Raw genomic sequence first — 23,637 nt, 5'->3', positions numbered from 1 at the left:
TTAGGCTTTTAGTTGCATTTATAGAACATAGAGGCGGTGGTGATGTAAATAAATCCGATTACTTCACACAACATATGTTTTGATGCAATTTATAAGCTTTCTGATTTATTCCATGGAGTAGACTAATATTTTAACAACACAAACCTCAATTTATAAGCTCATATAAGAGAACAACTGAAGAAAAATGAAAGTGATTCAAGAAAAAGTCCAGCCACATGTTTCAACAGAGAAGATAAAGACAGGACAAAGCAAGATCATCTTGCAATAATTCAAGACATGATCAATGAAACCAAAACAATAAAAAGAGAAAGAAACTCACTCAAAAAGCTCACCAATTTCTTTCTGAGATGCGAACCAGAGTAGTCACTTGGAATTTACAGAAGAAAAACCTGCAACACAAGGTACCAAATCAAATGATGCACCACAGAGCAAACAATGAAGTTATAAAAACACATCTGGAAAGCTTTTGACCTTGGAAGACTTCGATCAAGTCAAGGGAGAACTTTGTAGAGGAAGCGCCGGATCTGAGATTCTTCAAAGATGAAATTCGTTGATATGGAGGAGGAAGCTGGAAATGGTTGCTGGAAACCCTACCAGCAAATGTATATGGGGGCAGGCATATAATTAATTGATTTCAAAAGGGGCATTTTGGTCATGGAAAAATTTCAACCCTCCAAAACCCCATTTTGGAGGGTTGGAAATGGGGGTTAGATGGAGGTTTTTCAACCCTCCATTCAGTGGTGGCGCCAGGGTGTAGCGAGGAGGGACATCCGCCACACCCTCCGCCGGAAAAAAAACCTTAAGGATTGAGTTGTGTAGCAGACGGGGTCTAATAATCACTATATAGCATCTAGACTTCATGAGAAACAAGTCTCTTATTCACATCAAAATGAAATTCTCTCTCTACAAACCAGGAAAATTCGACAAAGAGAGCTATCTCATAAAAAACTTGAGAAAAACTTAGGAAGAACAATAAAACACATAAAAAACATTAACTAACTGTTCTCTAACTTTATATTAAACAAACTTTGATCACCAAAAAGAAACTAAAAAAGGCTGAGTCATTACTCCACGCGTCTGCACCAGACCAGCTCCACCGCTCTTCATCCATCCACTTGCCTTGCCTCGAACTAAAGCTATCCATCCATGATGATTTAATCTCAGCCGTCCATGCTTCTCTTCATTCTCTTTTCAGTAGTTGCCTCAAACTAATGCCATTCCACTTGATCAAATTCATCACAGCCCTTGATTGATTCCCGGTCACAACTCAAAGAACAAAACGACCATTCAAACACCTGAAAAGACCGTATTACCCTTCTAATCAAAACTAAAGACACCAGGACAGCAGCAGTAACTGCAACTCAGCTTCTCTTCATCAATTCATCTGCAAATTCACTTATGCTTCAATCACAGCTGACAATCATGTAGAGTCACGAGTGGTAGCCTGGTAGCAGGCTAGCAGCAGCATATGCATGAGCACCATTCATTGCTACTTTGTGATGGTTTAGCTTATAGGATAATTAATGAACTATTTTTTTTCTCCATATCTATCTATTGATGGCAAGAAGTTATGCTATAAATAAGGCTAATTACTAATTGGATTTATGTTATGTGGTCCATGTGGATCAGTCATCACTAACTGGTGCTGGCATAGCACATCACATGTTTGTAGAAATGCCTCATAGGGTCATTCATATGAGACTCATCACTAACTAGTGCTGGCATAGCACATGTTCGTAGAAATGCCTCATAGGGTCAGTCATATCACATATGAGCTATTAGCCTATTAGGCTATTACCACTTTGTAATTGTAGTAACTTGTCTCCTTATATTTTGTACTCATGCATTATTAGAATGAAAGGCAACCATTTAGAGATTTAGCATTAACTCATTGTGTTTGTTTTTCAAAAAAATCTCATCTCCTGGATTTGATATCAAGATTTGCCTTTGCACATAGAAAGATTGGCCATATTGGTAAGTGTTTGTTTAATTGTTTTTTTAGAATTCCATCACCAGATATGTTGTTTTTGATTTTTTGACTTCTAGTTTTTCATGTAATATTTTGTCAATTGACTTCACCATCAGATTCTTGGAGGTTTTACATCTGTTTGCATGCTTATGATCTTTGATTTGTTTATTTAAATGCATTGATTGTAAATAGTTGTTATTGTTATTAATAGGAATTACAAAAATGAAAAAGTATTTCATGCCAATAAACCCGAGTCCTTCATCAACTCCCGAACCATCAAATACGAATAATGAAACTCCTATTGACCAAGCTAGTGGAAAAAGACCTCGTGTAGAGGTAGAAGTTTCCAATAATGATATAGTTAGTGATCCGGGCTTGAGAAATCCAATTGATAGCTTTCCCTTAGAGATGAGGGATACATTGAGAAGGAGATACTTAGCTAAAGGGCCTTGTCAACCAATTGGGCATCAATTTTCCTCAAACTAATAAAAGGAGGTTTCTCCCTAATTGGTTTAAAAGATTTGCTTGGCTAGAGTATAGCGTTTCCAAAGATTCTACAAGCCAAAGATCAAAACATAGCCACTGATGTTCGTATGGTTGAAGCATTGAAATGCAAGTTACATGCATATAGAGAAAATGGTTGGGAAAATTTGTTGAAGGAAACCACTGAATTCTGTCTAAAGCATAAAATTAAAGTACCAAGCATGGACGAAATTATCGAAAGCCGTCGTATTACACTTGTTGATGGAGAACCAATGACTTATATTCATCATTTCCATGTGGAAATCTTTGCAACGGTATTTCATTCTATTTTCATTTTCTTATAATTGATAAATATGTATGTTATTGGTTTTTATACTTGAAATGAATTGTGTTTTAAATATGGTAGGTAATTGATGAGGTTGCTGAAGAATTGAACAATCGTTTCAATGAGGCAAACACTAATTTGCTTAAGGGTGTATTGAGACTTGATCCTTCCAACAACTTTGCTCGTTTTGATCATCATGAAATACTCCATCTTGCTAGATTATACTTTGAAGATTTCTCTACTGCTGAGCTAGCTGAGCTTCACTACCAACTTGAACTCTACATTGATGTTGTAAGAGGTGTTCCAGATTTCTATAATCTTGTTGATGTTGGAGCTCTTGCAATAAAGATGGTGAAGCATAAATATCATATTTGTTTTCCTTTGGTGTATCGACTCATTGAGCTAGCATTGGTGTTACCAATTGCCACAGCTACTGTTGAGAGATGTTTTTCAACAATGAATGTTGTGAAGACCGATTTGCGCAACTGACTTGCAGATGAACTACTGTCAGATTGTTTGGTGTGTTACATTGAGAAAAAAATATTCATTAGAATTGATGAAGAAACAATTATGCAACGGTTTCAAAAGTTGGCATCTCGCAAAAACTATTTGAAACCTCTCAAAGGTTCCGGTGCTTGGAGTACTCCATTGGTTAGGAAAAATTAGTTGTTATTCATACACTTGTGTATAATAATGAAGTTTTTCTGAATTAATTTGACTTTCTTGTTATTGAATGGATCAATTAACTTTTGATATGTTTTTATATATTTTTGTTTCATGTTTGTATGCCAAATTTTTTGTTGACCGGTCGGAATGTTTATTCGGCGGCTGGAAATTTTTTTTCCATCAACTTTTGCCCCACCCTCTGACGAGTCCTGGCACCGTCACTGCCTCCATTTAACCCCCAACTACCATACCTTCCATGTAAACTTGGATACAAGCAAAGGTTGGATAACAACCTTCCCTTACAAAACCTCCATCTACCGCCTCCCAAGCAAAGCCTTAGGAATAAAGAGGTTAGGGTATCTTAAACTTGAAGATTTCAATAATGCATTGCTTGGTAAATGGTGGTGGAAGATCCTGACAGCTATTGTAGTAACCTCAGGAACAATGATAGAGGAGCATATGTAATTGTGTGGGTCTCAAGTGGTCCGTTTCAACTACTATCATAGTAATTAGCCCTAGAACCTTTTTATATAAAAAAACCCTAAATGTATTTTGTTTAGTTGGAGCATGATCCTAAAATGCCTTTCAGCCTTTAAGACTTGTACTACCCCAATCTTATGAGACGGGGTATCCATCCTTTTCTAGATGGATGGTTGGATTGAGGGTAGTGTACCTATGAACATTTGTTCTAAAGCCTTCAGGAGTGCAATTCATCCACTAGGCACCATCAAAGATTGCATGGCCTTATTGGACCTTACCGTCCAGAGATTCCATGCCTCTTGCCTCGAGTTAACCCACAGGATCTCAGGGGGTCCGTTGGACAACAATGATTCTAACTAGTGGGGTGTCTAATCTCAAATGGATGTTTCATGGTTTAATCTTTTTATTAGTTTCTAAATGATGGTGGGCTAATTATTTTGCTATGTGACCCCTTATTTTTTTGGAAGAGTGGTTATCCCTCGCAAAGTTAATATTTTTGTTTGGCTAGCCTGGAAAGCCGGATCATTGTTGGAGAACCCAGCTAAGAGGAGATCTAATAGATTATTGATTGCTATATTTTTTTTTATCACTTAGACATTGAATTGGCATGCTATCTATTCATCCATTGCCCCTTTGTGGTACGGGTTTGGAATCACTTTGGGTCCTCACTTGGATTATCACTTATAGTGGGTTATGGCAACTTAACCTTCAATCCCTGAATCGGAAATGTGGGACTTCTTTGCTAGGGTCATTCTTTGGAGTACCTAGCTTGAGAGTAAAGCATGTTTTCTTAAACAACAAAATGATTCACATCTTTTGATTTTCAGCAATATTAATCACATGTTCTTTTTATGGATGTTTGCAATTCATGAGGTAAAGAAAGTGAAACTGAATGGCTCAATCTTGACGATTAAGAGAAACTTGGAGTTCTTGGGGTCCCACACCAGCAAAGCGAGTGATCTTTCGAAGAACCACCGTCCAACCTAGGTATAGGCGATACCTGGCAAATCGAAGTATGCAGCCTTGGAGTGACCCCCTTCCCCAATCTGCCTGCATGGTGTCATTTTGATGATAGTCTTATATCTGGTCCTCTTTTTGATGTTTCCTTAGTCTTGTTTAACCCATTGCTAGTGGATGTGTCCGATGATTTACCCTTGCGTGGTGTCATGAAGCTTGTTTGCAAAGCTTGTTTATAAAGCTCGTTTATGAAAAATAGAACCTATATATTCACAAATAATATACTTATCCATTTTTTACATCAAAATAAATCATCTATTGCAATAAATAAATTGAAAATATGAAATGACAAATTCAAACACAATCTTGAGATAAACAACAACATAGAATCCAATACAAGTAATTCATCCATATTGAAATAACAAGCATTTTGTCCATAATCACTTAAATAACAAAGCATAAGAACACTTGAGCCTTCCTTGTAAGCAAACTCATCATACCCCAAACAGACTCACAAGTCTAAGCATCTTGACAAAAGCATAATTACCTAAAAAAAAAGATAAAATAGTGTTAATCACAAATAGAAAATGTAAAATTCAAAACAAAATGTAGTACTCATACCGATATTGATTACTAATTGTCTTCTTGTCAAAGATGCCTTCATTTTAAAAGAAATTCAAGGACTTCCTTCTTCTCCTACAAAATGTAAAAAATATTAAAAATGGTCTTACATATAATTAAATTTAAAAAAAATAGGAAACATAAATTATTTTTACTTACCTTTTCTTTTCTTTGAATCCCATAATAAGCTTTCAACCAATCTCCACCACACATCAATGCTTCAACTGTAGCCGGTGCTAATGAAGCACGATGCGACTCAATAACTCTTTTGGCCATACTAAAAGCCGACTCAGAAGGAACTGTGGCTATTGGTATGGATAGAACATCACAAGCCATCTTTGACAAAACCCGAAACTTCAAATAATTAGCTTTCCACCACTCCAAGACATCAAATGGAGGATCAATGCTCTCATTGTGTATGTGAACACCTTCTTCCAAGTACACATCTAATTCCGACTTTATCAATTGAAAAGAACCCACATTTCTAATGAAATTATCAAATTCAGCCCTTCCTCTTGATCTACCAACACTAGCACTAGATGAAGAAGTTGTAGGAGCAGAAAGTTGATTTTGAGTATCTATGTCACTCTTGGCCTTGAAAGCTTCCACATACTCATTATAAAGCTTGTAAAGTGATGATCGAACAAAACTCATTTTGTTTGGAACATCATCCACTGAATAGAAAAAAAGGAAAAGCCCACTCAACCAAAAGTCATCTTATTCCTTGGATCTAAAAATAGTCGCAATTGATATCAACAAATTATTGTCCCCCAATATTTATCAAACTTTCTAATCATTCTTGCTCGCCATTTTGTCTCATAAAATCATTATCACCTTTCACATGTCTAGACAAAGCTTTCTTCACAGTTGTGAGTTCAAGGAGAAACAAATTTGAAGTAGGATACTCACAACCTGAAATAACATTTGTAACATAATGAAATTCTTCAAGAAATGTGCAAACAGTTTGGACTTTACTCCAATCTTCTTCTGATGGCAAGTAATGGTAGTTTGAATCTCTTAGTTGATATCTAGGAAAGACATCCTTCAAATCTAGAGCGGCTTGAAGCATGTAATATGTAGCATTCCATCTTGTGCAAACATCAAGAGCAAGCTTTTTATTTGACAGATTTAATTGCTTAGTAATGTCACTTAACATGGTAAGACGAGATACACTTTTACTGATATGCTTCACACTTGCACGCACATTGCAAACTATATCACTAATTTCACCAAGCCCATCTTGAACCAAGAGATTTAAAATATGTGCACAACACCTCACATGAAATAATTTCCCATCAAGCACAAGTGCATTATGATTGTTCAAATTTAGATTAGCTTTCATCAAATTCACAGCAACATCATTATAACTTGCATTATCAACTGAGACACTCATCAACTTTTTCCCAAGACCCCAATCAGCTATGCATCTTGCTAATTCATCACAAACAACAACACCAGTGTGTGGAGGGATAATAGAACGAAAGCATAACTTACGTTTTTGTAATTTCCATTCATAATCCACAAAATGACAAGTAACAACCATATACTCTACATCTTGCACCGTAGATGTCCATAAATCAGTAGTGATACTAACTCGATCAACTTCTTTCAACAATGAAGTTACTCTTTTTTTCTCAATGTCATAAGCAGATATACAATCTTTTTTTGAAAGGCCTCTACTTATTTTTTCCCAATTAGGGCTCACAGTTCTCATAAAATGATTAAAATCTTCATTCTCAGCAAATGAAAATGTTAAATCATGCACTAAAACCATATGAGCATAAACTTTCCGCACCTTTGCTTGGTCATACTTCCAGGTTTAAATTGCATTCACACTTTCACATTTTGCCAAATTTGTTGAGATAGTCAGCTGCCTTTGTCCCTTCAATGCTAATTGTCGTCTCACACACACCTTCAAATGGCGAATAAACTGAGTTGTTGCTCCAGACTTTAACATGCCAAGTTGATGCCTGCAATGAATACACTCTGCCTTTTTTGTTCCATCTGAGAGAGTAACTTCCTTGAATTCATCCCAAACTTTGGAGGTCTTCTTTCTTTTTTTTGGCTGCAAATGGGTTTTCTTCTACTTCATCATCTTTAACACTGATGGGAGATTCATTAACTTCAACATTGTTAGCCTCATTAACAACATTATCAAAATTTCCCACACTTCCAATGGGACTAACATTAGCAGATGATTCATCAATTGATGCAGGAGTAGACATTCTACAAAAAAAAACAAAAATCTGAAAATAAAATCAGAGATGAAAAAGAGAGATGAAAGAAGAAGAGAATGAAGAAGGTAGACTTACCTTTTCTTTTGTTTCGAATGAAAAGCTCGTCAGGATGAAGGCTGGCCGATGATGAAGAACGCAAGAGCAGGTCGTGGATGGGTGGTGGACTGGTGTGGCGTCTTAGGTTGAAAAAAATTGATGAAAGAAAAGAATGATGCTAGGGTTTGTTCTGATTTTGTGTGTTTTTTTTTTTGGTTTTTTTGTAAAACAAATTAAAAATTCCATTATGGGCTTGGGCCTTAAATAAAATTTTCCTTCCAGGGGCGCTGCCCCTGGAAAACCCCGCCGAGGCGCTCGCGCCCTCTGACTCCCGCATGCGACGCGACCATGTATCGTTAGGGGCATACATCATTTAAATATATAATTATTATTATTGTTGTTGTTGTTGTTGTTGTTATTATTATTATGTATGGGATATCCTTAATTTTACTTTTTTGACGAAGGTGATAAACATCACAAACTTCACATAATCAAAACATAGTCACTTATTTAAATAATCTTTAATATGCCAATGATCAGTATGTACGTACAAATATAGGATGTAATACTTTAAATTGAAAAGCCAAATAATAAAAAAAAATTTAAATAACTAAACGCTAACTCTGAATAATAAGCAAGAATGACAAAATAATACATAAAACTTAAATAACTATACGCCAACTTATTAGAATAACAAGTAGTATTGACTAAACAATACATAGAAAGTTAGAAAACTTAAATAATTAAGCCAAATAACTTTAATTTATGCTTTTATTTATTATTTGCCATTTCCGTTTAAAGTATCACACCATATACTTTACTTATTATTTTAAGTTGTTACTCATCATTGTATGTTTATACATATTGTTATATGATATAAACTGATATCTTATTAATTAAATATTGCAATTTACAAGTATGTGAGTCAAGTAATAATATTGATGATAATAATAATAAGAATAATAATCATAATCATAATCATAATGATGATGACAATAATGACATAGTCACATATACACCTTAATATACATGGATATAATAATAATAATAATAATAATAATAATAATAATAATAATAATAATAATAATAATAATAATGACAACATCAACATATGTGATATACATGTATATATATAAATATATATATAAATATATATAAGAGCTTATAAACGAGCTTGTTCATGAGCTTTGTTCATGAGCTGGAACTTGTTCGTGAGCTGTGTTCACGAGCTTGTTCGTGAGCTATGCTCGCGAGCTATGTTCATGAGCTTGTTTGTGAGCTATGTTCATGAGCTAAAACGAGCCGAGCTTTTGGCTGCTCAAGCTTGGCTCGTTTATTAATCTAGCTTGAAAATCAAGTTCAAGCTTGACTCGTTTACAATACGAGCCGAACATGAACGAGCCCTAACCGAGCCGAACACCGAGCCGTTCACGTATAGCTCGGCTCAAATACACCCCTAGTCTCGAGCACCTCCATGTTGCTTCTAACCCTCATGGCTGCCAATTTGCCCATCGTTTCATTGATTTCTCATTCCGCGTCATGCTTCCGATGAAGGAAATAGAAAATAAGAATTAAGGTTTGAATGTTAAAGGATTCTAGAAATGAATTACAGGATGAAAGGAGGGTAAAACAAAATAGATAATGATATGGTAAATTATTGATGATGTGGCGATCACATCAACCACAAACTTACGCCATTTTAGTGATCGGATTGAAAAGAAATAAAAATATGAAGGAGCTAATTAAAAATTTTCTAGTTTGGCGACATAATATGAATTCTTGAATAGTTTAGTAACTAAGAAGGTAATTTAACCCATTTTTAATCACTTAAATGAAATATATATTTAATTTCTTCTAAAGCAAAATTACTTAATTTCATTGTTTTTATTTAAAAAAAAAACTTTGCTACCAAACAATTGTCTTTTTATAGAAAGCAGAAACAAGAAAATTAAGATTTTTTGTAACATAATTAATTAATAATTCTAATCACACTTTGAAGGAACCTCTAATTTGTTCCGCAGGACCAACATACCGAAGAACCACTTTCCATCTGTCACCTCGATGTTCCCAGTCTTCAATCCGACGTTGCATATCATCAGATTAAAGACCGAAACACATCTCAGCCGTACAAATTTGTTCATTGTCCACCGCCCGCACGTGTGGACCCACCCAGCCGACGGTTCTTTTCGATGCCCAAGCGGTCAGATACTCCGCACGATAACGCGTACCTCCTACGTGGCGTTGTCTGGCGAATCCAGGAAGCAGAATGGGGCCCACTAACATGGATCTCGTAGCCATCATCAATTGGTGTGCTAAATGTGGACCTCGACCTCGTTATCACTTATCACTCTCTCGCTCACCGTCATACTCTGGGATCTCGCTCGGGAGCACGATCCCACGCCGCCGCGAGGCTTCGCCGGCGATGAGGAGCCGACCCTGGCGCCATGGGCTTCTCGGATCTCGGCTTTTGATCTCTTTCGTGTGTGGTTTACTTCTCGGCTCTTCACTGGTGATTGCCGGAGATGCGGAACGGGGCAATGGGACGGATAGCTTTGCTGACATGTTTGATCGGGCGTTGCAGAAGGAGTTCTTTGAGAGCGAGCAGAATGGTTGGGGTTTTTCGTTTGTTTTTGTTTTTGGTTTTCTTGGATCTGCTCTTGTTGATCTCTGTCTGTGATGGAATTGATTGTTATAGTTGTTTGATTTTGTTTTTTCGACAATGTGGCGTGGAGTGAGGAAATAGGGTTGTGAAACTTTGGTTAATGTTGCATTTTGTTGGATAATTTGGTGTTGGGATCTTTAGGGCGGGAGTTTGGGGGAGATGGGGATTTGTGCAGAAACTAGGAAAATGGGCTGGATTTAGTTTGTTCAAGTGGTTAAATATTCTTGAAAGAATTTACAATCTGAGTGATAGTGAACGCACGCATTCTTCTTTTGCTTTTTGAGTTTCATGGATGCATGTCCAGATTAAAAGTTTCTAATATTCGCTCTGTGGATGTTTATAACTTCATTTTTTTCGTGTATTAGAGACTTTCTTGTTTGGTTCTGTTGGACAACTGGAAGATCAGTAACATTGGGATAGTGAATCTTTATTTTGTGCGTAAAGGGAACGCTTTGATGACAATGCCATTCACTTTGATTGCTTTATTCTGTTTTTTTGCAGAAACTGAATCAGGAAGCTTTAACAACAGTGTAACTGAGAATCAGGTTCGAGTTTTTGAACCTTTGAGAATGTATTGTATGAACTGTAAACTCTATGGTGAATTTTGTTTTAAAATGTTAAACAACAGTTTAGCTTTTGAAACCTCTAGTGTACTTTTCCTCAGGGAAGGTGAATGGTTATAATTCTTGCAACATCCCATTTGATAACTTGCTCATATTGAAAAAAGAATTTTTTAAAAGAATAAAGCATAAATGAAGGGAGGACATGACAGTGTTTGATAGGAATTGATTTAGTTTGTTGCTTGTCTACAATGTCTAGTAAGCCATACAGAAATTGATGTAGTTATTGAGTAGTACCATTATGACTTACTTTCCTCCATGGAGTCATTGTTGAGAAGTTTGGGTTCTCTTTTGTTATATTTTGTCTGATTTAGTAAAAGTAATATGGAAGTGTTTCATATGGAAGCATAAGTGCTTAAGTTTTACCATTCCTGTTCTTATGCATATGGAACTAGATTTGTGAGCTCAATGTCGATTGTTTTGTGCATGTGTTGTTCCAGGCAGTTCTTGAAACTGTTGCTAGGGTTACCACAAAGAAAAATGACACCAAAGAGGAGAAGTATGCATTATCATTTTCCATTTACATATTGACCTTTTCATGTGAGATTTATTTTATTTTATTTTAATTTACATTAAATATCAGTCTAATCCTTGGTTCTTCATCTTCTTCTTTAGGTCATTTCAGTTCCATGATGTTTTCAATCTGGACAGTGAGAATAGGGCAGAGGACATGCCTACTTTAATAGATCGCAAGGTGGTCATCCTTTTTTTGCATTGCGCCATGCTAAGCAGGGATTATTGTACATGAAATTAAGATTTTAAGTTCATATTGGTTTTTGCCATTGTTCAATTATTTTTATTTTTGCATTCTTCTTTCCAGGATAATGTCTTTATCATATCAAATCCAAAGTCAAAATATCCAGTACTAAAATTAGACCTGAGGTATGCCTGCATTTTTTCCTTATTTGTTTTTTTTTTTTTCAACTTTAGCTATTTGTCTGGCTTCGGTTATATTTAATCAAGTGCATCCGCAGATTGATATCTGATCTCGTAGTGGTCATTGTATCTGCAACTTGTGGCGGAATTGCCTTTGCTTGTGTTGGACAACCGGTATGAGTGTGAGAACACATTTTACGTATCAAATACTTAGATATAAAATAACTTAGGATTTAACTCTTGGGCTTTTGGTTTCTGCAATATTACTGAACTTTGTTCTTATTGCAGGTGATCACTGGCTATCTGCTCGCAGGATCTGTTATTGGACCTGGTGGTTTTAGCTTTGTTAGTGAAATGGTGCAAGTAAGGGGATTCTGCTGTCTTATTTCTTTATGTTGATACTTCTAGGTGGTGATTGGTTTTGGTATAACCACAATGGTTAGTGAAATGGTGCAAGTAAGGTAGGATAGCCTACAAGATAACACAATGAGTTGGGCATCAGGAACAGAATTAAGTTTGGTATCATTTTCCATTTTGGCTTGAGTTATTGCAATAGACTTCTTGCAGAAAGCTTTTGAAGTAAAATTTTGTTTGAGAAAGTTCATTACGAAATTATGTGGCTTGTAGCATTCTTTTTTCTTCGAATAAGCTCTTTTGATAGCTTTGAAGTAGATTTTTGGTGATTCTTTACCTTAGTTTTGCAGACATGCAAGCTTTGCTGTTGGAGGTCAGGTTTATGCATGAGACTTATCTGGGATTGCTTGTTTTGGTCTTTTTGGTGACTAAAAGAGTTTTTCTTTGTAGATGACCTTAACGTTTGGTGAACATATGTGTAGTTAATGAACTTTTTAAGTTCTAAACAAGTTAACATCATTACAACGCGTTTGTGGGGTAAAATTACACAATAAGAATGGTGTCTGCCAGATGGCAGATTGTTGTTTGCAGCTTTGATCTGGTAGCTTTTGACTCAGTTGATCTATCTGGTTGTTCGTGTTTATAGTTTTGGGTGTGTATAGATTTTTCCAATGGTCCTATTGAGGCAAAATTATGACTAGTCTGCTACCTCTGATTTTTCTGTTTAAATATAATCGAGTGTGTTTGATTGGGGGCATTCCTGTCAGCCCACAACCTCCAATCAATATTCAGTAATTAATTTCTAAAATAATATTAAAATAAATGAAACCTATCATTATTAGAAAAGTATAATTTTAATACTAACAACCATTGTCCCACCCACCAGCCAAACATGCCCTTAGGTTTCCATATCAAATGTCAAATTTAGTTGATCTGCTACGTCTGATTTGTGCTTTAATGTACCTTATTACTTGCATTTTGTTTGATGAAGTCGAACTTTATATGACAGAGTTTTTTTTCATAGAATACTTCACATTGATCACAGAGCGATATGTATTTATTTATTTTTCTGCAAAGGATGAGTTGCTATAACACATGGTTGTCTTACTGAACCATAAATTTTCACAGTTTATCTAGCTACTGTGTTATCTAAGCCTTCCTGTTATCTCTTCTTTACAGGTTGAAACAGTTGCTCAGTTTGGGGTCATATTCCTTCTTTTTGCACTGGGGCTTGAGTTTTCTATGACTAAGGTTGGTTTTGAAATCCAGTAAAGTTGCATTTTTTTAATGTCAATTACAAGATTGGGGTAATTCAAATTTGAAATACTTATCCAGTTATATTCTTGCTGTGCCCAATGTGCCCAATGTGCCCATTTTTGTTTGTCCTAAATCTTCTTCTTCTTCTTCTTGGTTAATCATGTAAAAAATGAATTAATGATTGGGTTAGAGTCAATTTTGGTGTGGGTGGGTTTGGTATTATTCATGCTTTTAGTTTGGTTGGCCTTGTTATCCTCCAAATTATTCACCATGATTACTTCATTTGGGATGCGAAAGACAGATAAGTATGCATTCTAAATTGATTTTATGGTGGCTGCTATAGTGGCCTCATAGTATATCAGAACTAAAAACACTGGATATTTAAAATAGCTGGTCTTCTTTGTGTTCAATCTGAGGTGACTGCAAAAGTAGTTCAAATCTGCTATGCAAACTCTTTGGTGGATGCCATGGTTGTGGCATTGGCTCTTGGCTCTGAAAAATCCAAATGTAAACAAGCAGGTAAATGAATTATCTAGCAAATCTAACAAATAGATTGAACTGTTTATATTCTCAGATGAATAATAGATCGCTCCAGTAATTTGGTTTTTAAAGTAGGTGAATACTATGGATATTATTGCATCTAAATTATCATTGCCAATATGTGCCAATTTAATACATACCCATGCATAGATACATAATGCATGCTGATGTAGAACATGCGGATGTAGACATAAGTATCTGCAACTGTGTGTCGATGTGTGTCTTCCTTATGCCTACTGTCATGAGAACCCTAAGACACATAGACCCTATTTTTTTTTGGTAATAAGCTATTTATCAAGTGTACCCAAAGGAATGTCTTCCTACAAACATCTATGCAGATAATATAGCAACTCAGTAAAGGCATTTAGTGATATAAAGGTGTTTGAACAAATTGTATGCAGCTGCGGGTTGTTCGTGCTGTTGCTGTTCTTGGTGGGCTGCTCCAAATTTTTCTATTCATGTGTTTATGTGGCATAACTGCCTCGGTATGTTCCATAGTTTGATTCTTCCCTTTCTTGAAATATATAGTTCTGCTAGCTATGACTCGTGCAATTCAAAAACACATACAAATGGAATGCGCTTTTAATGGAAGAAAACAAAGTCAATATTGTGTCACTAATTACTGTGAGCATGGTTGACTACAAAAAGATATTCAAGTATTTCATCATATTGTTGGAATATTTGTACATTCTTAAACTCGCAACAAGTTGAATAATTTCTCTTTATAAAAGTAAATCATTTTACTCTTTATAACTGGCATTTTTCTATATAAATTTGAGGATTGCTTTCTTTTTGTTCCATTTTCGTATCTATTGATGGGAAGTTCAATTTCTTGATTTCAAATTATGCTAAGCATGATTCATCCTCAACATAAATATTGTGCCTTGTTTGGCTTGCTTTTTCTTATCAATCATTATGAGGCAGAAAAAATAAATTATAGTATTGGATTAGCTGATATCTTTGGCCGTGATTGAATATTATGTCTACTAGTGGCAGAAGTAGTGAGCAGTTCATGTAAGAAATAGTCAAAGCGAAATGATGAATTCCTTGAAAATAGCACATTGTTAATTCTGATTGATTAATGAAAATAACAAAAGCTGCTGCCAGGCGTGAATCTGAAATAACACATAGTAGATGGCTAACTGGCGGTCAATATTAAAGATAACTTGCATTCTCGGACTATATTAATTCAGTATTAACCTGCAACACATTTATCTGAATACCTGTACACATGAGCACACATGACATCAGGAACTGTTGCCATTAAGTAGCATGTTGATATTGCATATGGCTCAAGGAGTGCATCTACAGACACATATATACTGCTACACAGACTACATGGAATTTTGTGATAGTGTGCATGCTGTAAAGTTAAATTCCCATTTATTATTATTAAATTGCTTTGCACATTCTTCTTTAACATGGCTCACATTTATTTTTATGCAACTTATAGTATAGTACAAGTCCCCCATCCTTCCAGAGTTACATTCTTATTTTAACATGGTGATCTATGTTCTTTGCAGTTATGTGGGGGTAAACCTTCAGAAGGTGTATTTGTTGGTGCATTCTTGTCAATGTCTTCGACTGCTGTGGTATGCATTCACTTTTAGTTTGAACTTTATTGGCACATTAATTATGGAACTGCCTTATTAATTCCATTTTTTATTTTTTTATTTTTGTTCTTTTCATTTGATTGCATTATTACTATTATGTATCAGAGCAACAAGATAATAGTGGCTGAGGATTTCAACATGTTCATATATATGTTATGGAACTAAGCAATCAGATTCCACTTGCTCATACCAACACGTTAAACGTAATCCCACGAGTTATCTAGGAATGTGTGACCTTAAACCGAGTGTTAAGCTATTAACTATCCGAGTAGGGAAAAATGTGAAAATGAAGGTTTAACTGAAATTATAATGGAGTTGGAAATTTTCTACTTGAAGGCACTATGGTTAAGAGATTCACCAGATGAAGATGCTACATGTGTGATTTACTATGCAAATATTCTCATATAGTTGGAGGATTATGCCTTGGTTGGTTTTCTACATTAGAGGTTCCTATCGCTAAGAAGCTACATTTGATGGCAGATTAGGAAAATCAGTGGTGATCAACAAGATCTAACATTATCAGGATTTAGCAGTATTGCTTGCATAAAAGCTTGTTGGAGAAAGATGAAACATTGCCCCTGTAATTGCTAGAATGATAATATACAAATTGATTTAATGGAATCAGACATCAGCGTCAAACTTTTTGGAACTTCCATAATGATGTTTGGAAAGGAATATATATGGTCTCAAGTTCTTGTTTGGCTTGAGTGAGTTTCTGCATTATTGTGATGCATGGTCTCACTTCTTGAAAACTGAGATAGAAACTTCAGCTGCATTTGTTTGTTCTTTGTGAGCTCATATACATGGAAGGAAACTTTCTCCTGAGGTGATTCATGAGATAATCGGACAATGATGGCGAAGTCAAGATTTAGAAAACAAAAATGGATGTAGTCTACATATAGAAAAACTCAGAGAGTATGATGTTCAGTTTCTTTTATTTAATGAAGTGTTAAAATTGGACCCAACATGCTAGAACTCTCTCATATCTTTTGTCTTTAAGTGGTATGACTCATACTTGGATCTCTTTAACTAATTAATTGGTATAGTTCCAAATAGTTCTCAGTTCATCTACCTGGAAGTTAAATTATATAAGCCTTGGCTCAGCCTAAATTCCTGGTAAGCATCTCTTTTGCTGTTGATTTTGCTTTTTGGCGAGTATTGCATAAATGTTGATCAATATCAATTCATTTATGTTTAAAGGTTAATGAATGTCATCATTACATTCAGTCAAGGAGCTGATAACCTTTTGATATTAGCCTGTGGATTTTCAATCCTTGATGATATGTTCTTATTTTATTTGTGTAGGTTTTAAAATTTTTAATGGAAAGAAACAGCATCAACTCTCTCCATGGTCAAGTTACAGTTGGCACCCTTATTCTTCAGGTAGAATATCTCCCTGTTTGTCACTAGCATAGCTTTCTCTCTTAATCCAGCTTATGTTACCAGACCAGCTGAACTTTGAATTTAAGTTTAATGGCACTACTGGTCGCTAAACTGAGGGGCGTTGCTCATACTAGTCCTTCAACTGAAAAAAAAATGATTGTTTTGGTCCTTTAAGGCCCTCTTTCTGATGGTCTGCCACCTGACCTGGTGCCATTACTGGCTGCTAAGATGGTAGCTTATGTTGATGGGACACATGGATTCAAAGCACAAATGAACGACTTATGCCTCATGTTAAATAAATTTTCTTTTATTTGAAAACATAATTTCGAAGTAGTGATGTAGGTAACTTGCCCATGTTTGCACCTACTCCTGCCCCACCAAAAGGAAAAGTGAAAAACCCTTCATTCCATCTGTGCGGAACTGAGAGGAAAACCCTATGTTGATGTGGATAACTCATCCATTTCCACACCACTTTAAATTTACATTGACATCAGTTTGCCATGGCAAGATAAGTTACCATCTTAGAGGCTTGTTGCTCCGATAGGCTACCGGTGGATGCTGTTGGACGGAGGGCCCAAGATGAGCATAATTGGCTAGTTTTGGTGGTCTTTTTCCTCTTTTGTTTTCTTTTATTCCTTTTTTTTTGTGGGAAGAGAAAAAAAAAGGGGGGGTTCACGGTGCGGCAATATTATTATTATTATTATTATATTGTTGTTGTTGTTATGACATCATCATCATCATCATCTTCAGTTGAAGGATTAAAGCAAACAATGACCCTAGTTTAGGGATGAGTGCCTTTAAGGCTTGAATTTTTGAAGTTGATAACTGCTTTCTTTCTTGTGAATCAAGTGTTGCATTTCCTATAACATCATTCTATCTTTGAGAAAAGTTGTCTTTGTTTTGGATGACACCATCCTTCCTGCCTTTCAGGACTGTGCTGTGGGCTTGCTTTTTGCTCTCCTCCCTGTTTTGGGTGGCACTTCTGGCATTCTACAAGGAGTGATATCAATGACCAAATCGTGAGTGAAACACTTTTATGCATGCATTAAATATTTACCCTCATTTATGTCCTTTTAGATTTTGATATTGGAAAGACTTCTAATGTAGCTGTATGCTGAGTACATGTCTGTGTAAGATATATTAATCATTAAACTTGTTAAAATGTTGTTGAATATTAATTAATGGGGATATGGGGTTTATGTTATCATAAATTAACATCGGATTTATGCTCTCAGTTTGCTATTAACTTTTTATTATGCTTGGTTACTATGGTCTTAGCTTTCTCCTTGTCTAATTTTTAGCTACACTAATTTAAAATTGGCCATCTGCTGTGTCATATCCTAGTTTCATTTATATTTGTTCATTTAAGTTGATCTGTCTTACTGTTTTAATAGACAGTGCATTTTTGGTAATAACATGCGTTATTGCTAAGTTGATGGTTTACTGACATTCACATTTGCCTAATAATTAACAAATCAGAAGCATAGATGGAATACACACATGCATAAGTAGATATAAATACTAGATAGAATTTTGTGTGGTGTGTGTGTGTATACACGCGTGCAGTAGGAGATTGATCTTCATAAGGCTAATTTTAAATGATTCCTTTACAATGAGATTCATGTTATGAAACGATAATTGTCTTTGAGCATAAATCAAAGCTTCAAACTCTTACAGTTTTAGTGCATTTAATCTCCCTTTCTTGTTCTCTTCTCCCAAACAGATATGTGACTTCAAAATTTGAAATCTTGTTATTGTAGTCTTTAGGTGAAATTCCATTAGTATCGTGAAGTTATAATCTAGCACTGAGGTAAGTGGTAGATGCTCAACATAAATGTTACAAGCACTTGTTGGGGCAAACATTATGGGAGAAGGAGATTTAAGTAAAATCAGTTTCAAAAAGGAAAGGAGGATGGTATAAGTAAACAATATTAAGAAAAGGATGAAGAGAATTAAGATGCAATCGAGAGCATACAAATTAAGGTAGCAAATAAAGATGATATCAATTAGTTATGCTAAAGAATTATTCTAGAATCTGAGTATGAATAAGTCTTTTATTTTCTTCCCTGGTCAAGTCCTATAATAAAAGGAGTAGAATCCCTATTGTTATACGCTACCTGAAATAGTAGTTTAACCTTGTTATTTAAAGGCTGAACCTAATGAAAGAAGGCAAGCAGAAAAGTTTGTTCACTTGGGATAGGCAGCTCTCTCTCTTTTTTCTTGCGCTTCACCTTCCTCACCATAAGTTTCCACAGAAAACCCTAGTAGAATCATCTTGTGACTAGATTTCAATCCAAGGCTTGCAACAATAAATCTCATTGATGTTGAATCAACTCCTTTGAATCATTAAATTCGCATTGAAACAGGTGCTTTAGTCGCGGGTCCCTTACATTAAAGTTCTAAACTAATGCGATATGAGGAAGGTGAAAAAAAAGTTGCATATATTCTGATTGTTACTCTTCAAAATTTAGCCAAATGCTAAAATTTTGTTTTTAATGAGGTAACTTGTCAAATATTAATTGCCTATTTGTAAGTAGCTTCACATGAGCCTGTAGCGTGAGATGTTATCTGTTTTGATGGAGAAAATATTAACTTGTCCAGCATCCTGCTACATAGGATCTCATCATAATTACCTTTTGGAGAAAATATATTATTTTCTTTTCTGTTAATGGCTTCAGTTTACTGAAATAGCTGCATTTGTGGAACACTTCCCACCAGGTTGGTTGTGCTTTGTACTTTCTTGACTATCCTTTCCATACTTTCACGAACTTGTGTACCGTGGTTTCTGAAGCTGATGATAAGTCTTTCCTCTCAGGTATATACATTTAATTGAGACTCAAACTTGAGACGATATAACTTTTGTTAATAGCATGATGGAATTTAATTCATATCTTATGTATATGTTGGTTGCACACTAATGATTATCTAAGTTGAATACATATCCAGACCAATGAACTTTATCAGTTGGCGGCAGTCGCGTTTTGCTTACTTGTTGCATGGGTAAGCACAATCAATTCCATAATTTAGTGTCTTCCCTGCTTTTTTCACTGTTTCTACAGTATGATTGCTTTGCTTATGTTTTTGTGACTCTAGATGAGTTAAAATCTCTTATAAAGCTCACATAGTTGCTAACTATGTTGCATGACTCTGTTAGTTCTTAGCTGTAGGATCATGAAATTATTTGACTCCATCAAATTGTTTGACCTATTCTATCTTCTTGCTCTGTTTTTCCCACGCTTCCTGCTTGATGAAGAACTATCAATTTTCAGTGTCGGAGTTTTGTGCTTTGCTTGATGAGAGCCACATTCAAGCACTTTGAGAAAAGTTTGCTATAGTTAAAGTTATTTGCGTTCATGCCATCTAGGATTAAAGAGCACTTCTCAGACAGACATAGTTTGTTCAGTTAGTGAAGTACTAGAAGTAAGATATACCATTTGTAGTTGGTTTAGAAACACATTGTTGAGATTAACAAATTGATACTAGGAATTCAGGAGGAACAAACAATACCTATTAGTTTTATACTACTATAATGGTCACATAGGTAAAAAAATGAGGATATGGGGAATTTGAGGCAATAGATTTCATATCATAGGTACTGGCGGATGCTTTGTTCTTGATTTGTAGTACCTGGAGATAAAAAATATCTAATTTATGTGTTCAGCAACTAAGTAGCCAGAGTTGATCATCAGGTATCTTATCTACATAGGATTGTAAGCAATATATTACTCTTTTTTGATATGCAGGACTTATTGGTAAAATTATACTATTATTGCCTTTTTCTGATTTTGGGATTTTAATCATCTCAGTGTAGTGACAAATTGGGCCTTAGTCTTGAACTTGGTTCATTCGCTGCTGGAGTGATGATATCAACAACAGATCTATCACAGCATACCCTTGAACAGGTAAGACGTTTTGTGCATTAATTTTAAGCAAAATGTACTGTTAATAGTTCCCAACAGATTTTTTTTTTCTTCCATTTTATGTTATTAGCTATTTTACTTTCCATCTCTTTGTAGTTTATGCAAAAGCTAATTTAAAAATTATAAGGTTTGAGAATTAATTTGAGTAGACAAAAACTTAATTTTCATCATGTCCCTGTTCATGATATGCTCTTCGACGCTAAATTGTGTCAAACTTCTTATTGTATCTAATAAATGATATACTCTTCTGTGGTGCTGCTAAATTTTGCCTGCATAATAATTTATAATATGTTCTCTTATTTCAGGTTTGTTCTTTCTGCAGATCGAACCCATCAGGAATTTTTTTGCTGCTCTTTTTCTTGCAAGCATTGGTATGCTAATTCATGTTCATTTCCTATGGAATCATGTGGATATATTGCTAGCCTGTAATTTTGGTGATCATAATAAAGACAGTAGTTGTGGCAACTGTAATAAAGGGATTTGGCTACACAAATAAGACTTCTCTTCTTGTAAGTGTGAACTGATTCTGTCTAGTCTTTCGATTTTCTGGATATTTATATGGTTATCGATGCTAAATTTGTTCTCTATGCATAGGTTGGTATGTCTTTGGCACAGATTGGAGAGTTTGCTTTTGTTCTTCTAAGTCGTGCTTCAAATCTTCGTCTTGTTGAGGTAAATTACTTGTCACTGTATAGGATCAATAAATAATTAAACTACCCCAGTTTTGAGTGCTCCAGGTTGTTTGCTTCTCATTTTATGCAAAAATAGATCTTGGATTTGAAGAATATGTATCACATGTAGTTTGTTGAGTTCCCTTAAGCATCATTATTGACACCAGCCTGACTCGTCTGGCTTGAATCATCAGTATATGGCTATAAATGCTAAATAAAGTTGTTGAACATTTATTTGCTAGAAAGACCTACATACATGCAGCTAGCTTCAAATAATGGCAAGTTGGCAACAAACATAAATATCAGTTTCTATTCTATTGACAATGTCATGTCATGTATATGCTTCCAATGTCATGCTTTCCCCATCAGCGGACTTCTCCTTACAATTCTCCATAGCTTCCTTTAAAAGTATATTGGTTCTACACAATAGATGGTGCTTGGATTGTGTTACTGCAGACACATGATTTATTTAAGATAGGTAGTTGAGTTCACAGTTAAGTCTCGTAGGCTACTCTAGAGTATCTGTGACAAATTACGGTCTGAGTCTTCTCTAACAATAATTATTATGCCCATTCTACTTGATCGGATTTCTGTATTTGGTTTCTTATCTCTACTTGCCATCAAGTGCTCTGCGTAACTATTAGTCTGATTTCCTTTTACAGGGAAAACTATACCTTCTACTCCTAGGAACTACTGCTCTCAGTTTGGTATGTTGTTAAACTTTTTATCTACTGATTTCCTATGTAGTTAAATTAAAGAATTATGAAATTATATCTATTTGGGTGTAACTCACAGCAATTGTATGTATGAAGATAACTAACTGCACTATCTTTCATGCGTTAACATCGCTTGACTGCATATCTTATTGTGGTAGGACATGGTTCTATTGACATTTAGATGCTTGAGCTCTTATTTTCATGGTTCAGGCTGTAATTTAGATTAACTTGCAGGTGACCACTCCGTTGCTCTTTAAGTTGATTCCTGCTGTCATTCATCTTGGAGTTCTTTTAAAATGGTTCCCACCAGATAACAGCCAAAATGAGGTACTTCTTTACATCTGTAAATCTTCACCAGCTTCCATATCTGTTTAAAGTTATCCATGAGAGGTCATGTGGTTCAAATTTGCATGATCTTATTGTTCAGATGGTGTTTAAAGGCGATAGCATTCGTACTGACAGTGGTAAGCGCATTGTCCTGATGGTCCAAGAGTCCCATGATTCATGAAAAACTTGGAAATGTACATGAAGCAATGTGGAAGAGTGGGTTTTTGGGGATAACTTCTGGATTCTCCATAAGACAACCAGTTCATAAGAACCAAAGAATGTTCTGACCAGTATCATCATTGGAGAAGTTTTACGCCTAATGCCTCCAATTTGGTGACAGAAAAAAAAAACTGCAATTAAAAAGAACATCGATACCTCTTGAAGTCTAACACACTTGGTTTTGCTCTTCTTTGTCTTTCAAATCACATCCTCGCGTGTGAATGAGCGAGCTTCTGCTCGTTGTTATGTAAATTATTTCGATTTTCTTACATGATTGTTCATAGCTGAGAAACATCCATTCTAGACATTAAACAGAGTGTAGAGTATGTTAAATTACTTTTGTTCTTTGAAAATTTTCCCAAGTTCCAGATATTATTTCCTTTCACATGCTTTTTTAAACTAGCATAGATTTAAACTGGGTATGAAATTTGGTCAACTATTTCACAGGTGTGACCAACTAACTGCTGGCATTCCTTCAACAATGGCCAGACCTTTCTGCTGATTATCTCCATTATAAAAGATAGCAAAAAAAAAAACCTCTTAACTTTATAATGCAGTATCTTGTAAAGTAAGCTTCATTTTCTTTCTTTATTTAATGATAACTATGTACGTTAGATGCATCATGCATGCTTTATTATATTATGTTATATTATGCATCCAATATTTTAAAATTTATTAGTATTCCAATTGATATTCAAAATATCC

General features: G+C 35.2%; 3 protein-coding genes across 3 annotated transcripts; 2 read left to right on the top strand and 1 right to left on the bottom strand.

The window, feature by feature from the left end:
- Positions 1-2,673: 2,673 nt before the first annotated feature.
- On the top strand, positions 2,674-3,266 carry LOC120260096. Its single transcript, XM_039267538.1, has 2 exons — positions 2,674-2,766; positions 2,859-3,266. The coding sequence occupies exons 1-2, from the start codon at positions 2,674-2,676 to the stop codon at positions 3,264-3,266; spliced, it is 501 nt and encodes a 166-aa protein (XP_039123472.1).
- A 3,028-nt stretch (positions 3,267-6,294) lies between these two features.
- LOC120260095 (zinc finger BED domain-containing protein RICESLEEPER 2-like) lies at positions 6,295-7,275 on the bottom strand. Its single transcript, XM_039267536.1, has one exon. The coding sequence runs from the start codon at positions 7,273-7,275 to the stop codon at positions 6,295-6,297; it is 981 nt and encodes a 326-aa protein (XP_039123470.1).
- Positions 7,276-10,097: 2,822 nt separating this feature from the next.
- On the top strand, positions 10,098-23,307 carry LOC120261029 (K(+) efflux antiporter 4-like). Its single transcript, XM_039268687.1, is given in 21 exon segments — positions 10,098-10,383; positions 10,938-10,981; positions 11,497-11,555; positions 11,672-11,750; positions 11,877-11,938; positions 12,031-12,106; positions 12,221-12,295; positions 13,466-13,537; positions 14,485-14,568; positions 15,607-15,675; positions 17,002-17,079; positions 18,010-18,098; positions 19,798-19,894; positions 20,026-20,079; positions 20,886-20,981; positions 21,322-21,422; positions 21,424-21,508; positions 21,594-21,671; positions 22,333-22,377; positions 22,621-22,713; positions 22,814-23,307. Coding segments are annotated over 21 exon segments (1,704 nt in total). The 5' UTR covers positions 10,098-10,196; the 3' UTR covers positions 22,895-23,307.
- Positions 23,308-23,637: the final 330 nt, after the last annotated feature.

This window comes from Dioscorea cayenensis, chromosome 5 (genome assembly GCF_009730915.1).
Source record: "Dioscorea cayenensis subsp. rotundata cultivar TDr96_F1 chromosome 5, TDr96_F1_v2_PseudoChromosome.rev07_lg8_w22 25.fasta, whole genome shotgun sequence".
Taxonomy (NCBI): Eukaryota; Viridiplantae; Streptophyta; class Magnoliopsida; order Dioscoreales; family Dioscoreaceae; genus Dioscorea; species Dioscorea cayenensis.
Note: the sequence above shows the minus strand (reverse complement) of the source record. Positions and strands in the feature narration are given on the sequence as shown.

Bases quoted from the DNA above. Each gene is read 5' to 3' on its own strand.
- LOC120260095 (XM_039267536.1), bottom strand. From the start codon at position 7,275: ATGGTTTTAGTGCATGATTTAACATTTTCATTTGCTGAGAATGAAGAT.
- LOC120260096 (XM_039267538.1), top strand. From the start codon at position 2,674: ATGGACGAAATTATCGAAAGCCGTCGTATTACACTTGTTGATGGAGAA. The intron at 2,767-2,858 runs GTATTTCATTCT...TAAATATGGTAG, and splicing joins ATGTGGAAATCTTTGCAACG to GTAATTGATGAGGTTGCTGA.